This window comes from Podarcis raffonei, chromosome 4, assembly GCF_027172205.1.
Source record: "Podarcis raffonei isolate rPodRaf1 chromosome 4, rPodRaf1.pri, whole genome shotgun sequence".
Lineage (NCBI taxonomy): Eukaryota > Metazoa > Chordata > Lepidosauria > Squamata > Lacertidae > Podarcis > Podarcis raffonei.
Window position 1 is genome coordinate 38,744,341 of NC_070605.1, and position 11,330 is coordinate 38,755,670.

An 11,330-nucleotide genomic window follows, 5' to 3' on the forward strand; every position below is an offset into this window, starting at 1 on the left:
CTTTTTAGAAGTAAAGTCTATTGATTTCAATGGGACATACTATCAGGCAAATTAGTATAGAACTGCAGCCTTCAACTGACCAAAATCCAGAGCCTATCATTACTTTATTAGAACCAATGCAACATGTTACAAAATATGACCAACGAAAATGTTGTAATAATGGTATAGCCCAATTATGGATTTTGATTCCCCCCCCCCCTCAAGTGGGTCATCATGGATCAAAAAGCACAGGAAGCAAATTAAATGTTGCAGCCTTATTCATTTCTTTGTTCTTAATAGTCCAGCAGGTCTCTCTGTGTTATATGCATCCCTAGCAGAATCTTGGTTTTGCTAAGTGAGAGACAAAAATTGGCAAATGTTGATTAGTGAGCACATGCCCTGAGTCAGCTGTGACTGAAATTAGGGTGGCCAACTTTTTAACCAGCCTCTTCAGCTGGGGCTTTAAAAGTGGCTCCACATGTGGCATGAAGATAAATATCATCTGCTCCTTGCTGCCTAGCCCAGGTTTACAAGCACAGCTGCAGAAGCTTGTTGAAAATTGGCAGACCTCCAGTCATCCAAGCATACTTGCAGTGAGTTCACATGCTTTCTTAAAGGGGCTGCACTAGTTACCAGTTCATTGCCTAGTCCATTTTAAGGGGCTGCTATTGGTATAAAAAGTCCTAAATGACTTGGGCCCCAACTATCTGAAGGAGCACTTCCTCTCATTTCACAACCTGCTCCTTGCTGCCAGTCCCAACTGTGGCTGTCCCAAGTTTCAGACAGGGTTATTTCCCACCCCTATCTGGTGATGCTGGAGAGTGAACCTAGAGTCTTTTGCATGCAAATCATGTACCACAGAACTATGGATCCTCCCCAAGTGCATATCTTTGCTTTCTTCTTCCAGTTATACGCTCCTTTGAAGAAAAAAGCAAAAGTTTGCATATTTCCCTTCCACTTTGGGACCCAGCTGGGACAGGCACGACAGCACTTTTCCCTCTCACGCCGTTGGGCCCGCTCTCACTTAAATTGCCCCCCCACCTCACTGAACAACCCTTTACCTGAAGGTCTCTTTCCCTTTCCCCTTGAAATTTTAGCCCAGAGAATCCTGCGTGGGATCTTTGTGAGGGGGTAACTAGTAAGTTGGAGTCTCAGACTGGTTTTCTTTAAATAAACAATAAAGATTCATTTAAGGCAAGATAGTAAATCACTCAAAGGGATTCAACTTAGGTTGCTTCAGGAATACAGTATGATTTCTCTTGAATTTGTCCTCAGATCAAAGGGCTCCCCCTCCCTTCACTGAGTCTGGGAGTTTATTCTTTTCCTTAGAAGAATCTCTCCCCTCCAGACTAGAGTCCCAAGTAGGCTGTTCCTTTCCAGCTCCTACTTCTCCTGGCTCAACCTCTGCCTCCCAGTAAAATTCCAGTCTATTCCTCCTACAGGACACCACATTCTGTCCTTCACAATATGCTTAGAGCGGAAGCTGTTTCCCTCCCAGAACCAGCTCTTTCTCCCATTCACTCTTTATACCTCAACCTGTCTCCCTACCTATCTCCCAACCTCTCCAACCTCCATAATTCCAACCCTCTCAACTCCCACAACTAACTGTCTCTTTTCAAATCCTTTCCTTTTAAACTCTTCCCTCCTGGAACCACGGCTAATCAGAGGCTGCCGTTTGTTAACCATTTGTTGGCAGTGAAGAAAGGGGGGGGGGGAGAAAAGAAACACTTGTTGATCCAACCTGTTCAGCAAAAGCAGGGAAGGGAGTAGAGGGTGTCTCATGTGCAGTGTATGCATAACATGCCCACCCCCTGCCTATCTCCTGCGCTATATGGAGCGATTTCCATTCCCCCTTCTACTCATTCATCATGATGCCGCCGCGGTGGTGGGAAATGAGAGCAGTCAGACGTGAAAAGCCTCTTACTGTATTTCTGCCTCGTGGCTTGTCAAGATCCACAATTTGAAATTGGATTCAGAAATTAGGAGAGGCTGCACTAAATGAGTGTTATTGTTGTCTTAATGACAGAAAAATGTGAATCCCCACAATGCAATGCATGTTCTATGTGAATCCTTCATCAGAGGCTCCACTCAAGAGTGCTTTGATTGGAGGTGGAGGGCTCTCACTGTCACACTTCAAATGCATCACTTGAACACATCTTATCTTTTCTTAAGAAAACAATGAAGAGAGGGGAATCGTAGCCCACGTCCCGTGGTTGTTAGAGAAGAAGCCTTGGTGTCTACTCTGTTTCCTGTTTGCATCTACAAAGATTTAAACTTGCGCTTCAGGTTCCCATATTGACTCAAAATTGGGCCAAGTAAACGCATCCCACATAATCTGCAAAGTTATCTCAACTCTGAAACCTTTTTTGTTTCCTATTTGGGTGAAAGTGCTGAATTTATGAACGGCAGGAAATTGAAAGGTATGTACCTTTTCCTCATTACTGGTAATTTGGGGCATGCTAATTTAGGCTAATTATTTTTGCAGAAGGTTACAAATCTTATGGTTCAACACTTGCATTAATTATTATGATGACTAGTTATTATTGTCATCTTCATAAACCTTAGATAATCTCAGATTAGGTGGAGGAACAATTCCATTAATATTGGTAGGTACAATTTATGTTTGTGCTTTATAATTGCTACCTGATCTAAGGGACCGCTGCTTTTTATCCTGTGCCTTTTACCCTCTGAAGCCACACAGCTTGAATATTAAAAACCCAATTAACTGTGTTCTGATTAACTGCTGTTTAAAGATACCTTTCAAGAAATTCAGACCCTTTTTAAGATGTTCAAGCCTATCCTGAAAGGTCATCAAGGTGATTACTTTGTTTACACCAATTTTATATTGTTCAGTAACTTGCAGGAAGAAACTACTGTATGCGTGTTTACTCACAGAAGGAAGTCCCACAGAGTTTCTCAGTAGAATTGCTACCTTAATGGATTTGCTTTTGGTAAGGGTCACTGCTACAGGAACTTATTTATACTGCTGAGGGGTTGGAGAAAATGTTTTCTTTGTTTTTAGGTAAAGGTAAAATTATAGGTGCTGTATTAAGCAGATTCTACTTTCATTTGCCTGGTATGTAGTGAGTAGAAAATAAACTATAGTCTTTTCATTCAAAGGACTATGGTCCCTGGACGCTTGGATCTCCTAGCCTTTTTCTTAAGCAGGTGCCTAAAAGACTGTTAGCTATGTCCACACTTCCATATATACTGCATCCAGTGTGCTGCCACTGCTGGTTTGGGACATCACGTACACACAACATTACGCCACAATCCGTATCTTATGAAATACTGTTTGATGTGTTTCCTACTGATCCAACTTCAATCTGAACTGAGAAAAATATGACCTCTCTGTTTTAAGTCAGTAAGCAGGCTTAATCCTAAAGTTCGCATGCTACCTGTTTCTGACGCAATATACTGAACGTAGCAGTGTATTTAGCTTGAGTTGCTCACATTCGTTTTAATTTTATTAGGTTCTACAAGGCTTTTTTTCAGCCAGAACTTAGTTCCAGCACCTTTCAGGTGGGCGCCATTGACTTCCAGCTGTAGAGGCATAGAAAAGTTTTCATGAGCTGCTTGAAAGATGCCAGTGGAAACTACTGGAAACACTCCTGTTTCTTCTGCATCCAATGTGCTCCCACTGTTCGTCTTGGAGGCAGTTGTTCACACAGAAGCCATATCTATCCTGTGGTTTCTTATGAAATACTGCATTTGGATGGTTTTCCTCAGTGCTATTGTCCTAGAAAAATAAGTGCCGGAACTCACAATGAATGGCTCCCTTGTTTCTCTTATACTGGCCACGGTACCCACCTGATAGGTGCCGGAACTGAGTTCCAGCAAGTTCTTCTTTGGAAAAAAAGCACCAAACCAGTTTTGTTCCAAACAGAAAAAGAATAGCCTAGCTGCATTTTAAACTGGGCAGTGTATACACAAACTAAATACCTGACTTCTTGTTGAAGCCAGCTAGGCTACTACATGGGGAACAAATAACAAACCTTCCTCCAGATGTTCTCAGCAATCAAGCTGGATTAAAAGGGCTCACTCAATAGGCCCTCAAGTTTTCCTGGGCACAAGTTGTTGTGGGCTTTGTATATTAACACCTGATCTGCACTTGTTCTACAGGATCAACAGCATTATGTCAGATATAATAGACATCTTGTTAATTACAGCTTCCATAACATGCTGGCCTAAATATCTCTTCAGGCCTATTCAAGCCCTATGGCATCCTCACAAAATTGCTGTATATTTTGCATTTTATTTCCCTTTGACCTCACTGCTTACATAACCTATATGTGCCTGCCAGCTTAGGTTAACTCTTCATGCATCACATGATGTGGACTCTGTTCCACAAAACCGTATGTCATAACCAATTCATTAAACTTTAAGGTGCCACAAAAAATATTTGCTATTCCTGCTGCAACAGGTTAACATAGCTGCCCACTTGGAAATTGACACCAAACAAGAACAGGCAGAGATACTAATTAATTCAGGTTGCAGTTCTGTACTGCACATACTTCTCAGGGAGCAATCCCTATGGAATTCAGTGGAGCTTACAACTGAGACCTCAGGGAGCCCTTCTGAACCAATTTAAGACACTTAAGTGCTAAATACTGATAAAAGTGCAGTGTTTAAGTATCTGCTGCTTCTTTGCAAAGGGAGAGAACCAGAACAGGTGGAGGCTGCACACCTTGCTTCCCAGCAGAGAAACAACCATGTCAGTGTGAGCCCCTTCTGTACCAACGACAGACAATTTTCAATTTAGTTAGGTGCTGAGTATTTGTAGATCTGCAAGTATCCACACTGTCTGTGCAAGGGAGGAAAGTGGAGAGAAAATCAGAACAAATGGCCCTACCTCAGAGTCTTCATTGGCCACACCCCATGACTTTGTAGCAGCCCTGCCAGCTCTAATGGGCACCAATTGGCCCTGCTAAACAGCATGCGTCTGAAAACATAGACGTTCAAGGGAAGCTTGGTCTGAAAATGGCTCCTCTTTTCTTTCATTTTGTTCCTGGATTTGTTGTACAAAATGGGGGCAAGAGAGACTGGAAACGAAAGTGGAAGACTTAAGACCTGTGCACTGCGCAGGGGAGAGGAGTTCCTCTCCAACCGTTTCAGCCTGTGCCGTTTTTCTGCTAGAGATCCTACCCCCAGCCCTTTGCCTGTAGCTCAGTGGTCTAACTGATGCTTTGCATGCAGAAAGCCGCAGGTTCAAGCCTTGACATCTCCAGGTAGCCTAGGAAAGATGGACGCACCACTGCCATCCAGGGTAGACAGTGCTGAGATAGATGGACCAACTCCTTCCTCCTGTGTCCTGCAAGTGAGACAATTACATACGTTGTTTGTGCAGCAAACATTTGTTGTTCTTTCCCCAAGGGAAGTACCTTGAAAAGAGAACCAGAGGGCTCTGTGCATTCCACTATTCTGTAGCTGCATTGCACAAAGACCAAAGTTGGTCTTGACTCGAGTGCATAATGAGCCATGGCCTATCCACACCATCTTTTTTTCTTCTAAAAATAGAGCACGTTTCTAGCCTTTAATGCTCATGAAAATAAACATGAAAGGGTGTGGTCAGGGCCTGTAAAAACCTCAGAAGCCAGGGTGGGTATGGCAACTGAATGTGCTGTTGAACAGGATTTCCAGTGGTAAGAGGTTATAAAGTTTATAGCACACCCCACAATTATAGGTACAAAGACCAGAATGGGGTGGGGGACATAGATGGACAGACCACATCAATGGGGCGGGGAGAGGGGTGTTTATTTTCAATCCTCCTCCTGGTTGCCCAAGCCACTCTGAGTGGCCTCCAACACATATAAAAACATAATAAAACATCAAACGTTAATTGTAACAATCTGATCAGATATAGAAAGTCACAATAATTATGAAGTGTGTGTGTGTGTATGTAAAGGTTGTTTTATTTTTAATATGTGTAAATATTTTTTTTATTATAGAAATGGACTGTTTTCAATGTATCCCTTGCTGGGTACCTCTTGGTTTTGTAACGACAATTATGATTATTTCCTTGGCGAAGAATGTATCGTACTACTTGAAGGAAAAGAAAAGGAAAAGTAAGAGGCAGTAGATTTTTTGGCTTATGAGATCCTTGTACTTCATCCAGAAGTCAGTGCAAAATGCTGTCGTATGATTGCTAACGGGAATGGTATCCTGACAGCATATAATCCCTTTGCTCAGAGACCTGTGTTGGTTTGCTGATCTGCAACCAAGCCTAGTTCAAAGTGTTATTAGTAGTATATAATTTCCTTAGCAGCTTGGGACCAGTTTACTTGTGAGATCGCCTGACCCCCAAATATATCCTCTCAACCACTTTATGATGCTTGTTCCACATTTGCAAGAAGTTGTTCTGTTGGTGTGGCAACACTCACACTTTCGAACTTCCTGCCTATTGATATCCGGCAGGTGCCTTCTCTGCACTCTTTTTGGTGCCTGCTAAAAACCATTTTTTGTTCAGGAAAAATATAGCTAGACATGCAGAATGCTGAAATGTGTCTAATCTGGTTTATAGCTTATTATTCATTTTAATTATGTTTTAAATATTTTTAGTTGGTTTTAACTGTTCCCCCCCAATTGTATTATTCTTTTTATATCTCACTTTGAGGCTTTACAACAATCAAGCGTATATAAATCTCGTAAAATAAATAAAGTAGTTACTAGAACTCTGTAAAATGGTTCCCTCCCTAATGCGACCAAAGCTTCAGTTATCCAATATAATAATGGGCAGAGTACCAGTGTTACATAAAATCACAAATATTTATTCAGCATTTCCTTTCAGTGCCAAGGAATTAGGCTAGATTTGAGCAAAGTTAAATGCTATTTTTTCTTAAGTAAATGTCATCTGTGTTTAGATTGATCAGTTTGTAATTCATATACAAAAATAATACACGTTAAAAATGCCATAGTAAGTTTTCAATAATGTGAGTATTGAGAGCTCTGGGCTTTGTATGCACATGCTTTGTATGCAGAAGGTCACAAATTTAATCTTCAGGGGGGTTGGACTAGATGATCCCCTTGGTCCCTTCCAACTCTACAATTCTATGACTTTGCTGTGTTTTAAGTCACTCTGTGATATTGGGTGTGTGAGACTTTGTTGTTGCCAATCATAGCCGACTGTGAAGACTATACTGGGCTTTAGGGACACATATTCTCTGCTTCCTGTGTGGAAGGGGAGCGGGTGGCGCTGTGGTCTAAACCACTGAGCCTCTTGGGCTTACCAATTGGAAGGTTGTCGGTTCGAATCCCCGCAACGGGGTGAGCTGCGCTGCGATCCCACTGGCTGTTCTAGCTTCTGGCTTAGCTGCGCAAAGCCTCCGCAGGGGAGCGGGCTATCCAAAAGCCAGAACAGCTAGAGGGAGCGCTGCGCAGTGCTCACCCTAGCTGTTCTAGCTTCTGACTTAGCCGTGCGAAGCCTCCGCAGGGGAGCGGGGAGCCTTCATCCCGCTGCCCTGCGAAGGCTTCGTGCGGCTATCCCCCCAAAGCCCCCAAGAGCCAGGGAAAAGCCTGCAAGCCCCGCACACACGCTCCACGCAGCTAGTGAAAGGGAGTGCTGAGCGGAGCCTGGGATGCATACAGGCTCTGCTCAGCGCTCCCTTTAAAGAATACTTTTTTCTTGCATTCCCCCTCTAAAAACTAGGTGCATCCTATCGTCCGGTGCATTTAATAGAGTGAAAAATACGGTAAATAGGTACTGCTGTGGCTGGAAAGTAAATGGCGTTTCTGTGTGCTCTGGTTTCCGTCAGTTTCCCATTGCGCCAGAAGCGGTTTAGTCATGCTGGCCACATGACCCAGAAAGCTGTCTTTGTACAAACGCTGGCTCCCTCGGCCTGAAAGCCAGATGAGCCTTTGACTGCACTTAACCGTCCAGGAGTCCTTTACCCTTTTTTACCTAAGTCTGCTTCCTGTGTGGAAGTAGAAGTCTGGAATTAGTCTGAAATTAATCTGGACATGATCACAAAGAGCTGCGCTCCTGCCACTGTAAATGAGAAAATTCTGCAGGCAAGACAGGCTGGAAAAATGTCCTTTGTAAATTGTAGGAACTATTTTATTTTTGTACGCATTCAAATAAGAGGGATGGTGGAGTCTAGCTGGTCGCCTGTGGGGGAGTTCAACCAAGGACGATTGGGTTAATTTTTATTAAATTACTTTGCACATACTAAATATCCTCAGTTCTGGTTTTACTATACATTTTGATCACTTAATTTGGGATCTTAAAGGTTTTAAGAAAGCTTTTCTCTTGCACACTTTTACTGCAGAGTTGCTTAGACACAAGAAAATGTACAAAAATATGGATTAACTGAACTTATTAAGGGGATAACATCTAAACCTGAGCTGTTAAATTTAGGCTGCTGCGCCTAATTACTGACTGGAAAGGTGTAAGTCAGAAAAGATTTAAAATAACAAAACAGCTTTATAGAAGATGAGTTAAATGAAGGTGTGAAATGATTTCCTAATTTGCTCAAAATATTTTCCAGATAAAATATATGAAGACTACCAGCAATACGACCCAAGGTATGGCAAATGTTTACTTTCCTTTTTTATGGGTAAAAAGTGATTGGGCTGGTATGGAAAGTTATCTTGATTACATATAAATACAAATATTTATTTAAGACATTTCTGTACGGCTTTTCACATCATTCACATGACTGTGAACAACTTTAAAAATGCAAGATTGGCATTAAAACTGTCACATATAAAATGCAGCTGAAACCTTGTCCAGGGTTCACATCAATAGCCAACCTACTGAAAATGAAGCATTAGCAAAAGCGTTAAAGCATGGATTTTTTAATGTGACAAAAGGACCTTAATGTTGGTGCTTGTCCAATTTAGTGGGGGGCGGGGAGTGGTTCCATAGATTGGGCACCACCACCAAAAAGGCCATCACCTCCTCGTGATTGCCAAACAGAACTCTATCAGCTGTAGCACAACCAGACTCTCTTGCATCGTGGCATACAATATAGCTATAATTTATTTTGCAGCTCTGGTGAGTTCTATACTGAAGAATGCCCTGTTTATGACAACCTGAATCATCATCACCATCAAGACATACTAAGTAAGTTGCGCTTAAGATGTCTGCCTCCTGCACTTAGGATAATATGTCAAAGCGTTTATTGTGAGAGTAAGCAAAGATTTGAATATTTTTTTATTTTTATTGAAAAGGAACAGACTATTGCAGTACGTTTAGCACAGCTGAATACAACGTAGCTGGGTACAATGTTCAAAGGTGCAGTCGTATACAATATATACAGATACATTTAGATTTGAAGATTTTAAAAGCTCCACCCCCCTGAAATTAAATGCTGATAACTGGATGTATGTCTATCATATGATTTTAACAGCCCAGGGAATATTCTAAATGTATTTTCATATTTTATGACATGTTTAAAACGGCCATATTGCAGATTCTAATTAACTTGTACAACTCAGCCCAAGATATTTAATTCATTGGTAGCATTACTCAACTCTTTTTAAAAAATGTTCTGTTTCATACAATCTCCAGATGAAAGCTGCTATGAACAAATGAATGCCCACCCTCACACATCTGCCAATGAAGCACAGGTATTACTATGGAGACTTGCTTTCGAGAGAAGGTTGACATTTTGCATCAGAGCTGTTTGTATGAATGTAAATGCCAGAATCGTATGTTCTGATACTCTTCAGTTGTCAGCTTGGTGCCCTTCTACTAGCAGAAGGCCTCTTCTGACCTCCAGGAAGAATGTTATTTAATAAAAGTCCCTTCCTCTCCCCACAAACCAGTCTTTACGTTTGCACAAAGCTCTTTCCACAACCTTTCTAAGGCCCACTATTTGTACCTAATCCAGATGTCTTAAGGTGCTGCACTTCAAGTCATCTTCTGCTAGTGCTTCTGCAAAAGTTCACTGAATAGCTCCAATACATTTTCTCCTTATACTCCACAGTTATGGTGGTACCTCGGGTTACATACCCTTCAGGTTACATACGCTTCAGGTTACAGACTCCGCTAACCCAGAAATAGTACCTCAGGTTAAGAACTTTGCTTCAGGATGAGAACAGAAATCGTGCTCCAGCGGTGCGGCAGCAGCGGGAGGCCCCATTAGATAAAGTGGTGCTTCAGGTACCACTGTATTGCGTTTACACTTAAAGTCTTTATAAACAGTTATTAAGCACCATCAGTGTGCATGGCACTATAAAAAGTGGGTTGTTTTTTTTAAACTGTTGCAAACCAAAGACTAAGACAAATAAACAATGGCTCCATTCACACTAGTTTATTCTGTTTTCTTTACATTTCCCTCACTCCTTATTTTGCGCATTATATTTGAGCTTTCACACGAGCCACTTCTGAGAAACTAAGGGAGTATAGAGCAAGTTTACCGCTCGTTTCTGCTTTAGGTGATTCTGGAGAAATCCATTTGCAGCCCCCTTAACCTGGGGGTTTTGTGCGGTGATTTCCCAGCCTTTTTCACATGTTCATGCCACAGCCACTCATGTGATGAGCCGTGAGGTGGCATACTGGCATGCACTGTGCTACCTGCCCATTGCAAGGTGCGTACCTTTCCCCCCTTTTGCCTGACGAGAAAGTGTGCCAGTGTTTCGGCACAGAAATCCATTCTAGGTAAAGCCTAGAAGAATGGCAGAAAGCAGAGGGAAAGGAATGGTATGGAGGAATGACAAGTGTGAATGACAACATGTTGGTCACAGAACAGGTGTGTTCAGTGTGAAAGTTAGAAAAGGGGACAGAAGCGTTGGCCTTATTATCTGTTAAACTAATGTAATAAACCCCATATACTGCAGCCTTATAGGTTCTTTTAAAAATAACTACAACTCCATGACTAATATGAATTACTTATTCTTTGCCTTCTTGTAGCAGACAGCCGAGCGTCAGATGTGCTATGCTTCCTTGGATCACAGTGTCAGGAGGAAACATAAAAACCCTCGAAAAAAGAAATATCCTACCTTGGAAGTGGATGAAGACCAACTCACCAGAAGCAGCAACTTGCCCTCAGACTCCTGCATTTACCTCAACAGTGAACAACTGAACGCTGAGAATAAACTGTCTGAGGATCCAACTCATGAGGATCCTCACAGACTATTTGGGTTAATTCACACTATGAATGATGCCAATTTTTAGTAGGAATTTGGCGCAGCCAAGTTAATGTAGCTGATAAAATACTTGGAAAACAACTGAACAAGTGGGTTGATACCGGGTAGCTTAAAAATTAGCTGAATAGGAAGGATGTTTGTTCAGTAATATCTCTACATTTATCTGACCTTGGCCTAGCAGGGTCCATTGCCAAGTAGATGGTCAACTGAGAAATAATATACTCTGTGTGTGTGTGTATATACGGGGGGACGGGGTGGCGCTA

The 11,330-nt window shown here is 42.0% G+C and overlaps 1 protein-coding gene across 1 annotated transcript; it reads left to right on the forward strand.

Moving 5' to 3' along the window:
- The first annotated feature begins 1,271 nt into the window (after positions 1-1,271).
- LOC128412839 (T-cell receptor-associated transmembrane adapter 1) lies at positions 1,272-11,330 on the forward strand. The gene is made up of 6 exons (XM_053386285.1): positions 1,272-2,399; positions 5,928-6,044; positions 8,463-8,499; positions 8,967-9,040; positions 9,488-9,546; positions 10,832-11,330. Exons 1-6 carry the CDS (start codon positions 2,378-2,380, stop codon positions 11,093-11,095), a joined length of 573 nt encoding a protein of 190 aa, XP_053242260.1. The 5' UTR covers positions 1,272-2,377; the 3' UTR covers positions 11,096-11,330.